General features: G+C 38.8%; 1 protein-coding gene and 1 pseudogene across 1 annotated transcript in view; one reads left to right on the plus strand and one right to left on the minus strand.

Moving 5' to 3' along the window:
* The window catches only part of CTNNA1 (catenin alpha 1), a 183,073-nt gene that overhangs the window by 64,632 nt on the left and 95,682 nt on the right, over positions 1 to 22,759 (plus strand). The window contains exons 6-7 of the mRNA XM_039464507.2: positions 5,145 to 5,414; positions 8,698 to 8,901. Of these exons, the coding sequence (XP_039320441.1) occupies positions 5,145 to 5,414; positions 8,698 to 8,901 (474 nt within the window). The remainder of the gene's footprint in view (positions 1 to 5,144; positions 5,415 to 8,697; positions 8,902 to 22,759) is intronic.
* Positions 17,465 to 22,759, minus strand: part of LOC120363574 (DNA-directed RNA polymerases I, II, and III subunit RPABC5 pseudogene) — a 35,683-nt pseudogene continuing 30,388 nt past the window's right edge.

Here is a 22,759-nt window from a genome sequence, read left to right on the forward strand (position 1 = left end):
GCAGTGATTACCTACTCTGCAAGGAGAGGAGTGTCTCAGCAGTTCAGACTCCAGGGGTTCCCACTTTAGGGAGAGGTGTTTGGCCTGTAGGGCGAGTGTCTCTGCTCAGCCACTGCTCTGTTTTCTTGGATGCAGGTTACTCTGTCAGCTTAGCCCTGGGATGCTCAGCTGCTTCAGGGCAGCAGTTCCTGAGGAGACAAGGTACTGCTTCAGCTGATGCCTCAAGGGCATGACTTTTCTGGGCAGTCCAGGCATTGTTTCCTTGGGCTGCAGGAAGCTACTTCTGCTAAGGTATTTTGTTGCCTGACTGCTCTGGGTGCCATTTCCTTGCATGCAAGGCACTGCTTCAAATTGGGCACCAGTGTGGGGTGACTCCTCTGAGCAGTGAAGGTACTGTTTTCCTGAAAGGAGAATGATACTGTTTGAATCGGCATCCCCATCCAACTCTCATGTTGAATTGTAGTCCCCAGTGTTGGAAGAGGGGCATGGTAGGAGGTGATTGGATTGCAGGGGCTGATTTCTCCCTTGCTGTTCTCCTGAGTGAATTCTCACAGATCTAGTTGTTTAAAACCTTCCCCTTCACTCTCTTCCTCCTTCTCTGGCCATGTAAGACATGATTCCTTTTTCTTTGCCCTCTGCCATGATTGTAAGGATCCTGAACGACCCCCACTTGCCACCTCCGCCAGCTCTGCTTCCTGTACAGCCTTCGAAACCATGAGCCAATTAAACCTCTTTTCTTTATAAATTACTCAGTCTTGGGTAGTCCTTCATAGCGATGTCAGAATGGGCTAATACAGGGAGAGAAGTAGGGTAGATAGAGTGGCTTCCTTTCTCCTTGGTCCCATGAGTAAGGGTATAACAGTTGCTTGCAGCTTGGGGATGTTTGGCCAATGGGTTGTGATAGTCTGGTGGTGACTTAGCCTTGGGGATGAAGGGAAGCTGTGGCTACTAACACCAGGAGCAAGACACACTCCAACTATAGTTCCGTTTCCAAGATGGTATAGTGCAGTAGTTGCATGGACCATAGAGGGCAAGTCACAGTGTTGCCCCCTTCTTGGAGGGAACAGAGCAGTGTGGACTATAGGCAGCTCCCTCAGCTGGGCTTAGTGCCTGTGAGAACTGCAGGGACAGTGGTGAGGTCTATATGTGTCCGAGGTATTGATGGGGGTTGCTGAGATGCTGTTGCTTACCTCCTTCCAGTAGGGAGGTTTTTCCTGGTTCCCAGGTGATCCTGGTTGGGATATAGGGTGGTGGAGGCCTGGTGTTTCCTTCTTTTTTTCCATGTGGCTGCCTTGAGTTTTGTAACTAGGGTTTTTGTAATTCCTCTGATGCACTCTGGTGCTCTATCTCAGTTATTTTTGTTAAAATGTAGCTGTTGAGTTGTTGTTTTGGGTGTTGTTTTGAGGGGGATGAATGCTAGGAGGTGCTAGTTGGCCATCTTATGTCACTATTTTAAACCCTTTGTAAACATAAACTCAGTTAATCTTAACAGAATAATGCGAGATGGATACTATAACTGGTCGCATATTAATTTTAATAGAGGTTATGTAATCTGGCAAGGTCTCTCAACTGACAAGTAGTGGAGCCAGGCTTAGAACCCAGATTATTTGGCTCCAGAGGACAGAGATACTGTGTTTTAATTCTTTCTATAATCCCTACTGCCTCGAACATTGCCTGGGAATAGTGGTGTTCAATAAATACTTGTTTAACAACTGAGCGACTAAACTGCTTTGCTGTACTGGAATTGGATTCTAAGTGTGACCGTAATCAGTTGCTTTCTAATTAAGTGTGGCTGGAATATTATTTGCTGACTAGAAGTGCAGAATTTCATTAGCTCTATGCTGTTCTTTGATTGTGAATGTAAAAGGGATGGCAGAAGTAAGGATGAGTTGGCATCGACCATGGCTCCTATGAGAAGGACCACCTCTGCCTCACTTTGTGGACTCTGGCTTCCTAACGTGCTAGTTATGTAATAATGCCTTGATGCTTATATTCCCTCCCTCCGTGTACAGAGAGCTTATTGAGGTATTTGGTAAGAATGTAATGCTTCTTATTTATTAGTCTATGAATTCTTGCCTTTTGTGATTTTTTTTTTTCCCTGAAATCTTGAACAGACACTGAATAGTGATGTTATTGTCAGTGTTTTATTTGAAAATAATTTGGACTGGTTGGCTTATTTGACCATGGACCACCCCCCCCTCCCTTTTTTTTTTAAGTGTAGCCATTTGTATCCAAGAGAAATCTATGGCTATAATTTTATATTGTTAAGAGAGAAATGAGAGGAGGCTTTCACTTGAATTCTCAGCTCTTGGTTAAACGCAGTGTGATAGATTGCTTAGAAGTTAATGAATCCATAGGATTCAGATTACATTGAAAGCAGTTCTTTGACTGTTCCTGAGTCTGCTTGAACCATCACTGGACTGGTGAAGTTGGGGATTATGAAAACTAAAGTAGACCAAGAGACTAATTTCATAAGTAATTAATATGTTGCTTAATAGGCCACTTTCCTCAGTAGTCTGGATTACTTATTGGCATTATATATGTTGAAAAGAATACTTTTAATCATTATTCTTACTACAATAAATAGTGCTGTATTGTGATAGTGTCCATTTCTTTCTTTATTTTATTTTATTTTATTTATTTATTTATTTTTTTTGAGACCGAGTTTCGCTCGTTACCCAGGCTGGAGTGCAATGGCGCGATCTCGGCTCACCGCAACCTCCACCTCCTGGGTTCAGGCAATTCTCCTACTCCGCCTCCTGAGTAGCTGGGATTACAGGCATGCGCCACCATGCCCAGCTAATTTTTTTTGTATTTTTAGTAGAGATGGGGTTTCACCATGTTGACCATGATGGTCTCGATCTCTTGACCTTGTTATCCACCCACCTCGGCCTCCCAAAGTGCTGGGATTACAGGCTTGAGCCACCGCGCCCGGCCCATTTCTTTATTAAGAAATTTCTTTGTGCTAAGGCAAGAGCAGCTCTATAGAGAGAAAAAAGAATAGTTTAGCAGTCAGGACAAATGATGGATTTCATTGTTATTTTCATCATAGATTAAAATATATCCCTCATACTTTGTAAATAGGAGTCTATCAGAGATACAGTATGATGAGGGCAAGACATTTAGAAAATGCCACATAGAACATATGCATCAGCTGTTTAAGCATAATGGTTAGCCCTAGCTCCTTGTCATAACTCAAGTCTTGAAATCATCACTAATTCTCTAAATCCACAGGATCCTGTTTCTGAATATTTAGCCCAATGTAGTCTTTGGAAAAGTAGAAGTTTGTACCATACCAGGCAGTGGCTTAGGAAAGTCGTGAATTACTATTCAGCAATAGTAATTATGGCACCTACCAACTTGAGATGACCATGAGTGTCTTTGGTAACTAACCTTTAAAGAGGCTATGCTGATCTAAGTCATAGATAGTTAGGAGGAATGCCAAAGCTGATTGCAAAGCATTTTTATAAAACAGTGGACGATTTAAGTGCTTTAAGGCAAATTCTTTCCTAGAAAACTTTTAGAACTCCCAAGATTGTGGTGAAGGCATTTAGAAAATGCCACAGAAAATATGAGCACCAGCTGTTTAAGTGTAATGTGTAGTCACAGCCCCTTGTTGCTTGAGTCTTTAAATGATCACTGATTCTTTAAATCTACAGGGTCCTGTTTTTGAATATTTAGCCTAATGTACTGTGTTACAGGGCATTTGGAGTGCTGTGAGCTATTACTTGGAAATTTAGATTCCAAACAAGAAAGAATTCTAGGAGGAAAAGTAAGCTGTCATATTATACAAGGTTTGAATAAAGATGCAAACCTAAATATATATACTAAGATGAAGTTTCAGAAAAAGGAAGCCAGTTTGGTGTCTCTAATGCCTAATTAGGGACTCATCTAGAAAGATGAACCACTAAATAGCTAAGTCAGACAGCTAATTGAGTAATTGACTTTGTCCTTTTTTAACTTGGGTCAATTTTCTCTTACTGTTTACACATGTAATATTCAAAATGTTCAAATGTATACTCTAGGATTCAGTTGATGACATTAACATTGACATCTTAACATGTAAAATAGAGTTGGCTACATTTAGTGATCATTTACAGTTATCACTTGTATTCTTCTGTGGTGGTGATCCACTTTTATAAAAGCCCCCCCCCCCCCCCCCAGTAATGTGGGTATAAGGGGGATACCAGAAATACCCGCTTCCCATTCCCATCTTGTTTATTTTTGGCATCATTTATTGATCACTTAGCATATCTACTCAGCCTATCAAGTGGATGCCATCGTTAGTGGAAATGATGCCAAGGACCTCAGATCCTTCATACTGTGAATTGTAATTATGGGGTAGAAGAAATTTAAGAAAAAAAAAAACGTTTTAAGACCACATCTATGCAGAGTATTGTAGTCATAGACTGGGGTTATTAAGCATATATGTCTCAACTTTATGGCTTAGTGACCTGTGAACTGTTTAATGTACTGTGTATGAAAAGCATGGTTCTGTGTCCTAAAGTGGTCTTTGGGGTGGGGAAGAGGAGGGGAGGAGTTACATGCTTGTGAGAATAGCCTTGCCATATCCTCACCTAGTTTATCTAGTTCATGCATACCTATGGTATCCTGGACCAAATTTCACAAAACTCTTAAAATGAAATTGTGTAACTTAATAAAAAATAATCTTCATAATAGGGCTTAACTCTGTTTGAATGTATTTCTTCATGATCTTTCTATTTTTGATTGGAATAGAACATATATCTATATAGAGTTGTAATCAAGATGCTAGGGAGTTTTGTCTTTTATTTAATGCCTTACTGAGTGCTGTACTAAGTACTTTACATACGTTATCTCATTTAATCCTCAAAACAGTAAGATGCCTATTACTGCTTTTCTTTGACAGAAGGGGAACCTTAGCTCTGAGGGTTTAAAATAAGGTCACAGTATATCCAGGAGAAATCTAGGTCTGTGTGATTACAAAGCTCAGAATCTTACCTGCTAACCCATACTGCCTTCTTTGATTGACTTTCAACTAGATTGTTAATGAAGATAATGTGTCTAAGTAGTAGAAATTCTAACTTTTCAGCATTTACCGACAAATTTTTACATGAGTCGAACCCATATAAAGAGTGCTCCAATTTCTTATTTTACTCTTGTAGGAACTGAAAGATGTTGGCCATCGTGATCAGATGGCTGCAGCTAGAGGAATCCTGCAGAAGAATGTTCCGATCCTCTATACTGCATCCCAGGCATGCCTACAGCACCCTGATGTCGCAGCCTATAAGGCCAACAGGGACCTGATATACAAGCAGCTGCAGCAGGCGGTCACAGGCATTTCTAATGCAGCCCAGGCCACTGCCTCAGATGATGCCTCCCAGCACCAGGGCGGAGGAGGAGGAGAACTGGCATATGCACTCAATAACTTTGATGTAAGTTATGCTTGGGTGGAGATTTCTAGCTTTTGACCATCCCTTAAAAGATAACAGGTTTCTGGGGAAAAGTGATCAAGGCTTCTAATGATAGCTCAGTTTCCACTTAGATCTGTAATCTAAGTCAAAGGAAATTATGAATCATCAGTTTACTTGATTTTAACTTGGCCTAAAACATTTATTTTTAGTTTGAATTAAACTTCTGGATTCTTTTATGTAGCTTGTGTTTCCTATGAGGTCATTCTTTATTGAGGATATGGGTTTGGTTCATTTCAACAAGATTTTGACCTTCTGGCTGATACTATGGTAGATAGAGAAACAAAGTACACATAGGGTCTGCCCCCGAGAGGCTGTGGTCTATTGGGAGACAGAGAAACATCCTAAGTGACGGCAGCAAAAGTACCATCATTCTAATCTTTGTCTGCCTAGGTATACTTCTTTTCAATGACTACAGTGGAATAATGAACAAAAATTTGATCAAGTGGAAGCAAATTTGGGATTAAAATACTTAGCATAATGCCATAATTACTTTTCATAAATGATGTTCTAGGTCTGTCCTGTGTACACAATTCTAATGTTAATTACCTGGTGGGTTATGTTTTTAATTCTACCCACAATGCCTCATGGCTTCCAGTAGATGGCAGCAGTTTAAGTTTTTTTTTTATTTATTTATTTTATTTTTTTATTTTTTTAAGGGCTTTAAAAGTAATGTTGGAGCAAATTAAAAACAAATAAAGGAAGAGAAATTTTGTTCCAGGTGGCCAGCATCCTTTCATAAAGTAGGGATGCTGTGAATTATAAAGTAATAATAATAAAAATACAGTGGAGTGCATTTTGTTTTTAATGTTTTGTTTTGTTTTGCCTTTACTTTTTCTTTCTTTCCTTTTGCCACCTTAATTTTGCTTAGGTAGCTGGTCCTTGTTGATGTTGATATACATGGCTGATTTAATACTTTTCATAAAGCAAGACGGCATGATAAAGTCTAAAGACCTTGGTGTTAGAACTCAGTTTTTACCATGAAGCTTTAAACATTAAACTATTTTATAACAGACTCTAACGGTGCATGTTAAAATTTACTAGCAATGTTGTTTTTTTCCCCCTCAAAATTTGGCAGCATTGGTATCTTTCAAAGTAGTAGCACATTTTGCCCCAAGTTGAGTAATATTTACCAGAAACCATTTAACTTCTCAGGGCCACAGGTATTTATTTGTAAAATGAGGGTTTGTACTAAATGATCTCAAGCCTATTGAGGCTCTGTTACTGTATTAAAATTCTGTGATCATTATTTTGTATTCAGTTTTGACCAGAGAAATCCTGTAATAACCTAATCTGGTAAGAAAAATGATCAGCTAAAATGTAGGTTAGTAATGAACTGAAGGTATTGGATATTCAGTTTGAAAACTGAGGGTTCTTTGGAAGGGAAGGAAGAAATGTAAACTTGTTGGAAAAGGGCAAGGTTTTGGTAGAAAAAAATTTGGCATTTAAGTTGAAATCAATAAGGACATAGTTTCTATAAAGAAAAATTAAAGCCATAATATTTGCACAGACATTTATCAGTGTGAGAATAAATTATATCAAGTGGAGAAATTGGAGGGAGACCAATAGCTGCTGTCTTGAGCAGGCTGATGTTTCACCTGGTACCTATAGTTTACTTGTGACCAGACCTCACTGAGTACTTAGGAAAGCTGGATGTAAGTGGAGTCGGGAAGGAAAAGGGAGAAAGAAAAAGGATTTATTTATTTATTTCTTGAGATGGAGTTTCGCTCTTGTTGCCCAGGCTGGAGTCCAATTTTGGCTTACTGCAGTCTTTGCCTCCCAGGTTCAAGCGATTCTCCTGCCTCAGCCTCCAGAATAGCTGGGATTTACAGACATGCACCACCACACCTGACTAATTTTGTACTTTTAGTAGAGATGGGGTTTCTCCATATTGGTCAGGCTGGTCTCGAACTCCCAACCTCAGGTGATCTGCCTGTCTCGGCCTCCCAGAATGTTGGGATTATAGGCAAGAGGCGTGGTGCCTGGCCGAAAAAGGGTTTATTTTTATTGGAGCAGTTTGTCCTCATACAGTAGTTTTTTGGGAGGATTGCTATCACCTCTTACAGAATAGTAGAGATCTTTGAGGAAAGTAAGTCTCTTAATTTAGACATAGGATAAATTTGAGACTGAATTATTTAGAAAATTTGAGCTGTGTAAGGTGAGGAAAATAGAAATTAATTATAAATGCATTTCTTTTTGAAACTTTAAGGTTAGAAATCAATCATGTGTGTGCACACATGTGTATATTTTAAGAGACAAGTTCTTGTATGGCCTATGCTGGAGTGCACAATCATAGCTCATTGCTGTGTGTTCAAGTAATACTCCTGAGTAGCTGGGACTGTTGGTGTGTGCCACCATGCCCAGCCTATTTAATTTTTTTGTAGAGCTAGGGTTTCACCTTGTTGCCTAGGCTGGTGTTGAACTGGCCTCAAACAATCCTCCTCCTTCAGTCTCTCAAAGTGCTGAGATTACAGGCATGAGCCACCACACCTGGCCTGTTTTGTTTTTGTTTTTTTTGTGGTGCAACAGTTCTGAATATCACATGGCAGTTTTATATCCTGCACGTAAAAGAGAGGTAACTTTTATTTTCTTTGTAATTCTATTTTTTTTTTTTTTTTTTGAGACGGAGTTTCGCTCTTGTTACCCAGGCTGGAATGCAGTGGTGCGATCTCGGCTCACCGCAACCTCCGCCTCCTGGGTTCAGGCAATTCTGCCTCAACCTCCTGAGTATCTGGGATTACAGGCATGCGCCACCATGCCCAGCTAATTTTTTGTATTTTTAGTAGAGACGGGGTTTCACCATGTTGACCAGGATGGTCTTGATCTCTTGACCTCCTGATCTACCCGCCTCAGGCTCCCAAAGTGCTAGGATTACAGGCTTGAGCCACTGCACCTGGCCCTTCTTTGTAATTCTTATCTGATGATTTGAATTGCTAGTATTATACAGGTTTACCTTTAGATATTCAGAATAAGTTATGTGAGCATGATATATTTGTATTTGTGATACCATCCCTTGTGCACACCGTTTGGCTGCATAGCATTACTTCTAGTACTTTCTTTGATGAGTGATCAACAGTAGGCCAACTTCTATGGGACAGCCCCTTATCTGCTAAGAAGTATAACTTTCTTTCAGATGTTGGAATCTTTGTGTTAAATCTTGATATTACTAATATCACTTTCCTCACCTTGAATAAAGGAGGGAACAGAGATGAGTACTGAATGTTAATTCAGTAATACTTCTCTGCAGAAACAAATCATTGTGGACCCCTTGAGCTTCAGTGAGGAGCGCTTTAGGCCTTCCCTGGAGGAGCGCCTGGAAAGCATCATTAGCGGGGCTGCCTTGATGGCTGACTCATCCTGCACTCGTGACGATCGTCGTGAGCGAATTGTGGCAGAATGTAACGCTGTTCGCCAGGCCCTGCAGGACCTGCTTTCGGAGTACATGGGCAATGTGAGTTTGAAAGCTTTTCTTTGAAGTAGATATTTATGAGGAGTTTTCTATAACATGTTGGATCTGAGATGTTTCATTATTAATATCAAATCAAATATGTCCTTGACTCCTCGATTTTTGGGGGTAGGCCAGATTTTTTAAGGAATGGATAAATGGCTAAATGGCTCTTCCCTCTCTCCAGCTTTTTGAGAAATTTTAAACTTACAAAAATCATGCAATATATACCTAGGAAATTTATCTGTATTCATCAGTTAACATGTAGATACATGTATAGGTGTGTGTGTATATAAATATATGTGTATATTTGTGGATATATACAAACATGCTTTTTTTCCCTCAAACCTTTGGAAGAAAGTTGTAGACGTTGTGATTTTTTACCTCTAATATTTTAGAATGCCTCTCCAAAGAATAATGACCTTCTATATCACTAAAATTTTATTGTCCCAACTAGGTGGCTGATTAACTTTGGACAAAGGGGAATGTTGAAAACTTGCCTCTTCAGTATTTGTAGTTTGTGAAATTTTTTTCATGAACCATGTTGAATGTCATAAGAGTAGATAATTGCCAAGTAGAGTTATATGAAGCAAACTCTGAATAGGGGGCTTTTGAATTTTTAAGGTTTGTGCATAAAAACCAAGGCTATACATTTGATACCTGACTTTTTTTTTTTTAAAGGCCATAGAAGATTCTGTATTTGTTGATTTTTCTCTATTGCCATATAGCTTTCTTTTTTCCTTCCCTTACACTTCTTCTATTCCAGTTATTTAATGCTAACTTAGGGTCCCTGTCATTTAGACCTTGGACCCACTATTTTACTGTGGCTAATTAGCAATTAAGTAAAAAAGTTATATGAAATCATTTTAAAGGGAAGAAGGACAGTACAAATTAGTTGTCATCACTAATGGTTTTTTTTTTTTTTTTCTTATTTAACACATTAAAAATATCTTGGTCCTTTCTCATTTGTTCGTTTGCCATATATCTTGTCTCTTCACTTACAGGCCTTTATAAGTTAATGTGTAATGATGAATCATGATGGAATTTTTAGGGTGAAAATGAATGCCTTCCTCTGTTTATCTTGGTTCTACCACACTGAAATTAGTGATGCATATTGATTTTTTTTATTTTTATTTTTATTTTTTAGTAGACAAGGGGTTTCACCGTGTTAGCCAGGATGGTCTTGATCTGCTGACCTTGTGATCTGCCCACCTCAGCCTCCCAAAGTGTTGGGATTACAGGTGTGAGCCACCCGCCCAGCCCATATATTGAAGTTTTTAAAGCCATTGTCCACTGGATATGGTGACTCAAGCCTGTAGTTCCAGCGCTTTGGGAGGCTGAGGTGGATGGATTGCTTGAGCCCAAGAGTTTGAGACCATCTTGGGCAACATGGTGAAATCCCATCTCTACAAATTATACAAGTTAACCTGCCATGGTGGTGCACGGCTGGTCCCAGCTACTTAGGAGGATGAGGTGGAAGAATCGCTTAAGCCTCAGAGGTTGTGGTTGCAGTGAAGCACAGTCGTGTCACTGTACTCTAGCCTGGGCAACAGAGCAAGAGTGTATTTAAAAAAAAAAAAAAGGCCATGTTTTGATTATAGGCAGTCTACTTCAGAAAAATGAGATTAGAGATTTTGTTGAATCAAATGGAAAAAGCCATTTTTAAGTCACAGTGAAAATATGGGACACATTTAAAAATCCATAGCTAAGATTGAATTAGAAAATTATTTTTTAAAATGGGTATGTTGAAGAATGGCTCACAATGTTGCAGTCTTAAACCGGGGAACAAAAACTCATGATAGGTAAGTGGATCAGTCAACTACTATCATGTGTAGTGCTGGAAGTGGTGTAAAAGTGTCTAATGCAGTTATGATTAGGAAACCACTTCAAAAACAGACTTTGGTGGGAAGGAGGATGTAATAAATCTGTTCTGATTGCTCCATTCTAGAGCTTCCTAATCAGTATATAAGATATTCCTTGAGTCTTGGGGTTTCACATTCTTGGGCCTGTCACGCCAGTCATGAGTACTTTGAGGTTTCTCCCTAGAGTGCCATACAAACAATGCTGTCTATTCATGCCATCGATGTAAGAAAAAGTGGGAAACACTCATTTATACTGAAGACATGGAGACCACAATAGCATTCTTAAATGAAAACTGGAACAATGTGTGATGTGAGGCTGAAATTTGAATGTTAAGGTAGGGGTCTTGAAAGAAATCTTGAGATTTAGAAATCATTTTAGGAGATGGTCTCTGGGTATGGTGAAAAACTTCAGTGTCCTTGTATGGACTCGTGTAACGGTGAACAGGCTTGGTCCTGTCAAAAAGCACTGAAGTGAGGATAAACGGAGAGGGCAGTGGAGCACACTTGAAGAAAGCTTAGCATGATGAAAGGGTCTGGAAGAAGCAGAAGCAACTGGGGATAGATTTTTGCTTATTTATAAGGCATTCCAAAACATTTAGAACCTCAAGTGAGTGTCAGAATATAACCAGCAATGTCTGCCTGTCACTCAATTCATTCTGAGAATGTGTCACATGCAGAGCAGTGTTTTGGGCACAATGTAAGAGGAGGAATGAGACTCTGATTCCTCCCTTATGGAATAGACAGTTTCTGTGGGGGGTTTAACGGGAGTGTCATAGGTACAGACAAAATGCTGTGGAAATTGCAATGAGGTTGAGGTTATTTCTAGATAGGAAATCCAGGAGGTTCTCTAAAAGATTTATTTTGAAATCTTTTGGTTGACTTCTACCTTGATTTTTTTTTAAATGGTTCATTTTAAGTTTTTCTATTGAAAAATGTTAGATAATTGTTATGTGGAGAATTGAAATGACCTACATTAATGAAAACTTGTTTACTACATGGAACTTTGTAAACATTGTTGTGAAGTCCAGAAAGGCTCACATAATACTCACTTTTTCTATTTCCTAGATTCTCTCATATTGTAATTAATACTTTTATAGTCACACATTCTTAAAGTGTCTTCATTTTGTGTTGCTTATTACCAAGCTCCACTGGCTTTTTCTCTGAGGCAGCGATTCTTAACTTTGGATGCACATTACAGTCCTTGGGCAACTTAAAAATCCTGATGTTTCATGTGTACCCCAGACCAATTAAGTCAGAATCTCTGGGTCAAGATCTAGGTGTCAGTTATTTTAAAAGGCTTCCCAGTTGATTACAATGTGCAACTAAGGTGGAAAAACTGCTCTGGTAGTTTATTCTGTTTGTCCCTTTCTGTCCCCACTGCCATTATCTTCAGTGTCTCTTCACTCTCTCCATTTTCCACTTTGTTCTGCCTGCTTAGGCCAGGCTGAGCTGTTGTCTTTAGTAGGACATTATTCATTACGTCTGGAAACTCCCTTCCTACCTTGGTAAACCTAATCTGCTTTTTCTTCAGGGTCCACATTTGGTTTTCATCTCTCTGCTGAAGGCCACTTCAAACTACATCATCTTACATTATTTCTCTGGTGACTGAAATTTTGTGCCTTATTGTATACTTCCTTGAATTATTGTTTAATTGTGTTTCCTTTATTTTATTCTACAACTAGGTTTTAAACCTTTGGAACATGACAACTGTTTAAAAATATTCATTCGTTGTCTAGTATAATGCTGTCAGAGGTAAATCCTTGCTTAATGAACTCATGCTGGTTTGGTAGAATGAATAAAACGAATAATTTTGGATTTTCATGGTGTTAAGGACACAATAGTGTTGGGGGGAAAAACCAAAGACCCTTACCCTTATGGGCCTTACATTCTACAGGGGATGAAGGAGGAGGCTGTGGTGGTTTATTTCTATTTCCTATAGATCTCTCAGTATACAGATGACATTTGTTGAAAAATTAAACCAAATACTCTGAAATAAGCAATTAAGTGAAAGTGATACCTTAAATCAGAGCGGAGTTAAATTTAATTCATCTGCTGAGGGCCAGTCCCTTTTAACGTTTCCAAGGGTCAGGAGGCTAGCAACATTAATGTTATTGCTTGCATTGTGGTTTGATGAAGAGTTGGTAGGGTAGTCCTGGCTCTGCAGCTAACTCAACTGTACAGGCTCTAAGGAAATATTGATAAAAGTAATGCATTTGACCTCTACTTACTTCACATTAGGGAAATACCACAGATGCATGACAGTGGAGGTGTTGCGACCCTCAGTGTATCCTTGTAGTTTCACAGATGACTTCCAGGTTTCCTTGAAATGAAATGTGGTTATATTGTGGTTAAGTTTAATTTGTTTTTGCTCTGTCAGCCTGAAGTTCCTCTGCCTGTGAGAGAGAAAAACAGCTTTGGATGGATAGCATAATCTTAAAAGGTTTAAAAATAAATGGATTGAAATTGAAATGTAATTTTGAAAATGTTATTACTATTTTGTTTATTTTTTTCATAATTGAAAGCCAGACATGTACATTAAATTACAGAACCACCACTACTGTTAGCATTTACGGATATATATTTCCAGGTTTTTTTTTTCCTCCTTCTGTGCAGAACATAAAGTAACAGTTTTATCTCTCAGTATTTTCTGCATATAAACATGAAATATCCATAGAACTAGGTTTCAAATTATTAAGTTAATGAGTTAAAACAGTCTGCTGTCTGTTGATTGGTTAAAATTTCTGGTTTTCAAATATATAGCTGATTTGGTTGCCCAGTTGTGTGATTTAATGTTCTCTGAAGTTATTTCTGTGCTACTGAGAAAGACTTCTGAAGGGCCCTATGCTTTATATAGCTGACCTCTTTATTCTTCTGAGGGATATGCTGACTGTTAATATGTTCATTTCTTCCTTTTTAAAGGCATGTGTTTTTCTCATAGTAGACTTTATTGGAACCAGACTTGTCTCTGTTACCATACCCCCCTTCAACCCTGACTCCTCAATGAACAAATAAGCAAGACTACCCCTTTCCCAAAACTCCAAATATGAAAATACTTAAGACAGTATTGAAATATAAAGGACCCTTAGCCTTTGAAATGAACTCATTTGTTTTTGACCAGAACATTCTTGCCCAGCAGATCATGGTCATGTTTGACTGACTGGCATTAGGGCTTATAATTGTTAAGAACAAACATATGCCGTGGGTTTGAGTAGTACTGTCTGTCTCCTGTTCAATATGGTAACCACTTGCCATATGTGGCTGTTGAGCACTTGAAATGTGACACGTGTAAATTGAAATTTGCTGTTAAGTATACACCAGATTTCAGAATGTAAATTATCTCATTGATAATATTTTAGATATATTGGTTCAAATAAAATCTGCTATTAAACTTTTACCTGTTTCTTTTCACTTATGGCTACTAGAAAAATCATATTTACAGTGATTATGTATCTATAACGTATCTGTTATAGAAATTGTATGAGTGGTTTATTTTTGGCTTGCATTGTATCTCTGTTGGATAGTTCTAACTGATAAGTAATCAACCAGCTAAGGTGAGTAGATAAGAGATTAGGATCAACCTCACTGAATGTCCAGAATGTCATGGTAGTCCATGCATAGTTTCTGTTACAGCTTGTATTTTTTAAAATACTTAAAACTGTAGTTTTAGGCAGAAGAAAACTCGTTCAGTTTAGGACCTGGTAAGGATAATGTTCCTTAAGGATTTGTTTTATCCCTGTTCTTGCCCGAAAACATTGGACATAGTAGTTGTAGGATCCCAAAAGAAGAATGCAATAACTGGACATATTTTGGTTGGACTGGACAGATTTTTGAGGAATGTGATTATGTTAATATGTCAAGTATAAAATTTTAATTTGATTTGGGTACTAGTTTGATGTGCAATTTATGAATGGTATGCAGCTAATGTTCATTTCAAAGATCTTTTGAAAAGATATATTGTTATTGTAGTGAAGTGAAGCACTCAATTTAGATGCTTATCCTTTCTCAGTTTTGCAAATGCCTTCCTGGAATCTCCTTAGCATAGCCAGCGCTTTTGAAGGACTCTGAAGAGCTTTTTATTGCATTATTTTGTGGCTGCACTTTCTTCTCTTCAAAGTTAGAGTAGCTTAATTTTTTCCTGATTATAAAAGTTCTGTATTCATTATATATTGTCTGTAATATATGCACCACTCATTTTTGTGTATAACATTCCAGACTTAATTCTGGATATGTGTATATATAGACTTATATCTGTTCTTTTCTTACCTTTTCCTCTTTTAAAAAATGTTGTTAGTAATGATTGTCCATGCTTTTATACTGCTTACCATATGCCAGCCATTGTGCTGAGAGACCTATCCCCATGATAACCCTGTTGAGTTGATCATTGCTCAAAAATAAATATAATACAGGTGCATTTGAACTTGGATCTTTCTGACCTGAAAGTCTGAGCTCTTCATACTTTTACCATTGTATATCTTCCCAAGTTAACAAATGTGATTTTATAACATCTTAATGGTGGCGGAGTTTTCCTTTAAAATTAAATACCCCAGAACTAAAATAAATATTAGAATCTAAATTTCAATATTAAGTTTCTGAAACTGAATATCCTAGCCTAAATAAAATAGTTCCAGGTCTGGGATAGCTTCTTGAAGTGGGTGGAGGAAAAGAGCTTTTTAGAGTATCTTTCCATGCTGGATTGGTGGTACTTGAGTGTCGTAGATGTTTAAATGGGCTCTGTGGTGTGCAGGTACAGAGGCTGAGTTTTGTTATACAGTTATGGTATGATTTCCATCTTTCTTTGAGCTCTTGGGTTTTCTGCAAGAATTGCTTACCTAAATTAGTAGTCCATAGTTCTGTAGAGGCATTTGAAGATTATTTTACTGAATTGTTAGTGTAAGCTTTTCTGTGAGCTACCTAATATACAGGGAGAGTTTATGTAAGTAGATATTGCATTGAATGCAGAATTTGAGTATTTGTAGGACTTGATTTTTTGACAGCAGCATTTATTTTTATTTTTTATTTTGTTTTTACTGTATATGTTTAAGGTATACAACATGATATTCAGATATGCATAGTTAAATGATTACTACAGTCATGCCATTTAACATATCTGTTATCTTAGAGTTACCTTGTGTGGGTGGTAAGAGGGCCTAAAATCTACTCTCTTAGCAAGTTTTCCAAATACAATATAATACAATACTGTTAACTATAGGCTTCACACTATAGAGTAGAGCTCTATATATTTTTTTTTTTTTTTTTTTTTTTTTTCCTGCTCTGTCACCCAGGCTGGAGTGCAATGGTATGATCATAGCTCACTGCAACCTCTGCCTCCCTGGTTCAAGTGATTCTCATACCTCAGCTTCCCAAACATAATAGCTGGGATTAGAGGCATATATTACCAAGCCTAGCTAGTTTTTGTATTTTTAGTAGGGATGGGGTTTCATGCTGTTAGCCAGACTGGTCTCAAACTCCTGGGCTCAAGTGATCCATCCACCTTGGCCTCCCAAAGTGTTGGGATTACAGGTGTGAGCCATCAAGCCTGGCCAAGAGCTCTAGATTTATTCATCCTGCAACTTTGTACCCGTTCACAATAAATGTCCCCTACTCTCACCATCTGGTAACCTACCTTCCTACTGTCTTGTTTTTATGTGTTAGAGAACATGTAAATATCATGCAATATTTTTCTCTCTGTGTCTGATTTATTTCACTTAGTATAATGCCCTCCAAGTTCATCTATGTTGCAGAGCAGCATTTATTTAATTTGGAAACCCTGTTTGTCAAAAATTAATGTGCGATTTTTTTTTTTACTGTTCAAGATAAAGAGTTTAAAAGACCTTAACTCTGAGGAAGACATCTTACCCCAGTTAAATTTATGTTGCTTTCAAAGAGGTTTGAAGTACTTCCTGTGTATAAGCTACCCTGGCATTGTGAATTACAGTATTTAGCAGGCAAGTTCTTAACCTTTATTTAATACCAGAAAGATACATGTTTATTTATTTGTTGAATTGGTGCTGGCCTGATGGAGCAGTAGTGGAGTGGGATTTTGAAATCAGGATGATGGAGCAGGCATGTAAGCCTGTCCGGTGTCAGGCTACAGATAGGAGTTTAGCTTCCTCAGGATTGCTGTTAGACTGTCCTTTATATCACTTTGTGCTCTTTAGCTGTCAAGCGGGGTTGAAAAGACTTCATATCTAAAGCAATATTTCTGGATTAACAGGTAATAACTTCTAAATATATCAGATTAGTAATTAGCTCTAGCTGATGGGGCGATGGGCACTATACATTTTCTTTGATATTTTTTCCCACGTTTTTGAAAATGTTTTTTATGTTGTTAATGTCACAAAGTTTAGAAATAAACTTAGACCCTTAGATTTGTGTGTCTTAGATTTTTAGGTTTTGTTTATAATCATACCATGTTTGTTTCCAAAGCACTATTAATAGGGACATTTGATGGTGTTTCACACATCTTAATATGTGGATTCATTCTTTCCAGGTAATGATTCATTCAGGACTGGTTTGACTAAAGGGGTTAGTTTGCGGTTTTTTTTGGTTCTGAAAGACCTTTACTGGATGGTTCCTTCCAGAGTGGGGGACAGGACACACATCCACACGCTGTGGCCAGGCATCCCCAGACACCTCAGTCTCATGAGCTCAGGGCAGGATGCTCACAGCTCATGGTCAGCTCAGCATTCGGGTGGGCTCCAGTGTGGTCACTTCTCTAGGGGCGTGTAATTGAGCAGCTTCTCAATCAGGTCCACATGGGCCAACAGCATCTGGCAGCAGCAGTAGTGCTTTAGGCCCAGGGCGTCTAGGGCATCCCCCTTGACGCCTGCAGGATCCCCAGGTAGGCCTCCCAGTTATTGCTGACAGTCTTGCCACGGGTGAAGCAATGAACGGGAATGATGATGGCGGCAGTGCAACCCAGACTGCTGTTAGTTTGGTTTTTAAAAAAATTACAGTATACATTTCTATTAAGTCTTGAAATGAGACTCAGTTATCTCTCTGTGATAGCATTTGCTTCATTCTTTCCTTGTAGTATATATTAAAGTGATTTTTGAGCTAGGAAGTATAAAATTGTGAAGTTAGAATTTGGAAGTGGTGTTTGTTATCATGTGGTCTAGGGCTTGACAAATTTTAATTATCAGGTCAAGTCTAGCCTGCCACCTATTTTTACAAATAAAGTTTTATTGGAACATAGCCATACCCATTTAGTTGTTTCTTCTTCCTCCTCCTCCTCCTCTCTTCTTCTTTTGTCTTTTCTCCTTTTCCTCTTCTTCCATTTTCTCCTCTTCTTCCTACCCCCTCCCCCTCCCCTCCCCTTCTCTTCCTCTCTTCCCTCTTCCTCCCCTCCCCTCCCTTCTCCTCTTCTCTCTTCTCCTCTTCTCCTCTCTTCTCCTCTTCTCCTCTTTTCCTCTTCTTCTCTTCTCGGTTTTGTTTGTTTTGAGGTACTGTAGTGGTGCAATCATGGCTCACTGCAGCCTTGACTTCCCGGGCTCAGGTGATTCTGCCACCTCAGCCTGCCCAGTAGCTGGGACTACCGGTGTGCACCACCATGCCTGACTAATTTTTTTAGTTTCTGTAGAGATGGGTCTTGCCATTTGGCCAAGGCTGGTCTCAAACTCCTGGGCTTAAGCATTCTGCCTACCCCAGCCTCTGAAAGTGCTGGGATTACAGGTGTGAGCCAAGCCTGGCCCAGTAGTTTCTAAAGAGACTGCATGGACCCAGAGCCTAAAATACTTGCTATTTGGTCCTTTATAGAAACTTGCCAATTTTTATTTATTTTTTTGAGATGGAATTTCGCTCTTTTTGCCCAGGCTGGAGTGCAGTGGTATGATCTCAGCTCACTACAGTCTCTGCCTCCTGAGTTCAAGTGTTGCAGTCTCCAACTACAATTGTAGATTCCACCATTCTTTATTTCAGTTCTTGGATTGCTATTCCATGTGTTCTGCTCAGGATTTTTAGTTACATTCAGTGGGACAAACAGGGTGGTATATATTTATTACATTTAGCCAGAACCAAAACTCAATCAGTGTTTTCAAAGCTGAGTCTGAAACTAGTGAGGTGTTAGGTCATGGACATACCAATGTTTGAGTAGTTAGGACTAGAACTAAGGCTTTTGATTTTTTAGTCTAGAGATTCTCCTGCGGTGTTCTTTACATGTGATGCCATGGATGATGGGCAATAAGCTGATACTTCCATAGGATAGAACTTGTTAAAGCTTGATCAAGTCATATAATCTCCCCAGGGCGCAGCTTTCTTGGCTGGAATTGGGGTCATTAGTAGCTGCCCCTTTAACTGACCTTGTTAAAATGCACAGAGAATCAAGACCAAGGAAACCATGAGGATGAGGATATAATGGGTGGTGGTATTCAAAAATACCAAAATGCCTTGGAACAAAAGAACAGAAAAAATAAAGTGTAGCAAAGAATAGGGTGAACAGGGATCTGGATGGGCGGGGACCAAGGGACATGTCTTCTGTGACAGGTGCTTTTCAGCTTTCTGTGTATGCTTCATTGCTTGCGCTCTGCCTCTAGCAAGGAGCCAAAGTGGCAGTCTTCATCTCCAGTCTGCGTGATTTTGTAGTTCAAGCATCTAATCACAGCTGACAAGTCTCTCCCTCTCCTCTTAGTGTGTGTGTGCAGTGCCAGGTTTGATGAGAAACATAAAACTATAAAATGTGTGTGCAAATATGCAAATTTGTATTTTTAGGAGAAATAGTTTCTCCTTCAGTTATTCTTTTTGGCTCAAGGAGTAGGCTTTACTTTTTGACAAAGTCGTCATGTGTTGATAATAAAAAAAATTGATTTATTAAAAACATTGTGATTGTTTAAATGTAGCCAACTAATAGTTGTGAGAGGCCACCTATTTAGCTTAGGATGCCCATATGTGACAAATACGTAAAACTAAAAGCTTATCAGTCAACCCTTATATTTTGTATCCATTCATCTTAAAACTTTTTTTTTAAATTAGGTATCTTATAGGACTTAAGGTAGTCAATAAAAACTCATTGTGACTATGGCAGTTAAGGATTAAACAAATTGGGTTTGTATGTTTGGTTTTTCTGCCCTCAAATTAGCCACAATGTTTAGTGTTTTTGTCTTTAACCCTCTCCTCCCCCCAATAAATGTAGTTACATAAAGGGATGCCATTGAAATGCTTTTCATGATGGGCAGGTTGTCATGAGCATTGAGTTTCTAAACTATCCTTTTCAGAGACAGGAAATTTCCTCTTCTCTGACTTCAGACCTTCTGTGTTGAAAGTTGCCTCTTTGGTTGATACATTTCTTAGTCATAATGCCAACTTAGAGGGGCACATGTCTGTGGAATACATTTTTATTCTTAGAGTGGATTATTTTATTCATTTTGAGTTGAGTCTTTGTTCATATCTGATGACTGCTAATGAAGTCCTTGTCAGTAACTCAGTGGCTTGCTTATTTATTATTTATTTATTTATTTTTATTTATGGAGACAGACTGTCTCTCTCTGTCACCCAGGCTGGCTGGCTGGCTTGTTTGTTTATTAAGACAGAGTCTTTCTGTCGCCCCGGCTGGAGTGCAGTGGTGTGACCTTGGCTCATTGCAACCTCTGCCTCCTTGGTTCAAGTGATTCTTCTGCCTCAGCCTACCAAGTAGATAGGATTACAGGCGTGTGCCACCACATGTGGGTGATTTTTGTATTTTTAGTAGAAATGGGGTTTCACCATGTTGACCAAGCTGGTCTTGAACTCTTGGTCTCATGTGATCCACCTGTCTTGGCCTTGCAAAGTGCTGGGATTACAGGCATGAGCCACTCCGCCCAGACTATTTTAAAGAGGAATATTGGGTATATAGAACCAAAGACTGTTGGGAACTGATTCCATTTGATCATTCTTTAAAACTGCCATTAGGGCTTTTCATAATGTCATGATTTGAAAACATAAGGAAAATATTTCCTTTGAGTTATTATATGCTGAAATAACATCTGGTCAGTAAATACCTTACAAATATTATTTTCAGATGCTTTGGAATGATTGGTCTCCTGCTCTGGTTTTAACTCCATCTGAAGATTGTTGTTGTTGTTGTTGTTGTTATTTTTATTTTGAAACAGAGTCTCAGTGGCACGATCTCAGCTCACTGCAACCTCCACCTCCTGGGTTAAAAGCAATTCTCCTCCCTCAGCCTCCCAAGTAGCTGGGACTACAGGTGTGTACCACCATGCCCAGCTAATTTTTGTATTTTTAGTAGAGATGCGGTTTCATTATGTTGGCCAGGATGGTCTTGATCTCTTGATCTTGTGATCTGTCGGCCTCAGCCTCCCAAAGTGTTGGGATTATAGGCTTAAACCACCACTCCCAGCCCCAGTTGAAGATATTTTAATGTTTGCAGTTTATAATAATCTACCGAGCTGAATATAGTGTGGCATTATATTTCAAGGCTTCCTTGCTAACCGTCCTTTAAATTTAACACTGGAACATATTAGCTTGAATTACTTCTCTTTGCTTTGAGAAAGAATTACTGGTTTTATTAGATTCAAATATGAAAGTGATCTTCTAAGAGTGAAAAGATTACTGTTTTGGCTTGGCCTTGTTCTTATGTCTGTATGAATATTGCTTACTATTTCCTGGTGTAAAATGACCAGAAATATTTTATTAGAAAAAACTATACCAGCCTAGACAACATGAAAAAACCTGTCTCTATAGAGATAAGAAGAATTAGCCCAGTGTGGTGGCACACACTTGTAGTTCCAGTTACTTGGGAGGCTGAGGTGGGAGGACAGCCTCAGCCCAGGAGGTTGAGGCTGCAGTGAGCCATGATGGCACCATTGTACTGCAGCCTAGGTGAGAGAATGAGACTTTATCTCACACATACACCAAAAAGACCTGTAATACTGAACTATAATCTTTTAAGCTCATACTAATAAATACACTTGTTGCTGGGAAGCAGAGCATATTGTTTATTTTACTTTGAAGATTCTGTATTTTTGGTGAAAAATAGCTGAAGTCACTGTATATAGGAACATTGTTTTCTAAAATTGGCCATTAATGTATACCCTATTTAGTGATTTATGTTGTGATAAAGGACACCTTTTCAAAACTGTTTTTTCTTACGCCATTAAAGTTTTTTAATTAAGGAAACAAACTCAAGGTTTTAACCCATTTATGTCAGAGTTTACAAATTTTTTTTGTGAAAAATCAGACCTTGGTGAGGACCTTGAGCAGTAGTATATAAATAACTCCCACAAGTTTAGCGTTCCAGTAGTGGAACACTAGGCCTAAATGGGTTAAGAAATTTGTTGGATTTTTCTTTTTCGAAGCAATATTAAATATTGTATCATTCAGATAAAAATCCAATTGTAAAATTAAAATTTTTAATCATGGCAGTTAAAGAATATGACATAATTGACTAGCTCTTACTTGCTTTCTATAGGGCTAATTGGGCAACTGTAGAGATTAAAATCAAACTGTTCTTTTCAACTAGGTTTTCCTAGCCAATGCTACATTAACCCGTTTCGTTTCCTTTCTCTTCCTTCTCCTCCCCTCACCTCCCCTTTCTTTTTTTTTCTCTTTTCTTTTCTACAGAGTTTCACTCTTATTTCCCAGGCTTGAGTGCAATGGTGTGATCTCAGCTCACTGCAGCCTCAGTCTTTCATGTAGCTGGGATTATAGGCATGCACCACTATACCTGGCTAATTTTTTATTTTTTGTAGAAACAGGGTATCACCATGTTGGCCAGGCTGGTCTTGAATTCCTGATCTCAGGTGATCCACCCACCTTGGCCTCCCAAAGTGCTGGGATAACAGGCATGAGCCACCGAGCCTGGCCGCCTCCTCTTTTTTGAGATTGAGTTTTGCTCTGTTGCTCAGGCTGGAGTGCAGTGGTGCGATCTTGGATCTGCCTCTGGGTTCAAGCAGTTCTCCTGCCTCAGCCTCACGGTAGCTGGGACTATAGGCATCCACCACCACACCCAGCTAATTTTTTGTATTTTAGTAGAGCGGGTTTTCACCATATTGCCAGAATGGTGTTGATCT

This window comes from Saimiri boliviensis, chromosome 1 (assembly GCF_048565385.1).
Source record: "Saimiri boliviensis isolate mSaiBol1 chromosome 1, mSaiBol1.pri, whole genome shotgun sequence".
In the NCBI taxonomy this organism is placed as follows: domain Eukaryota; kingdom Metazoa; phylum Chordata; class Mammalia; order Primates; family Cebidae; genus Saimiri; species Saimiri boliviensis.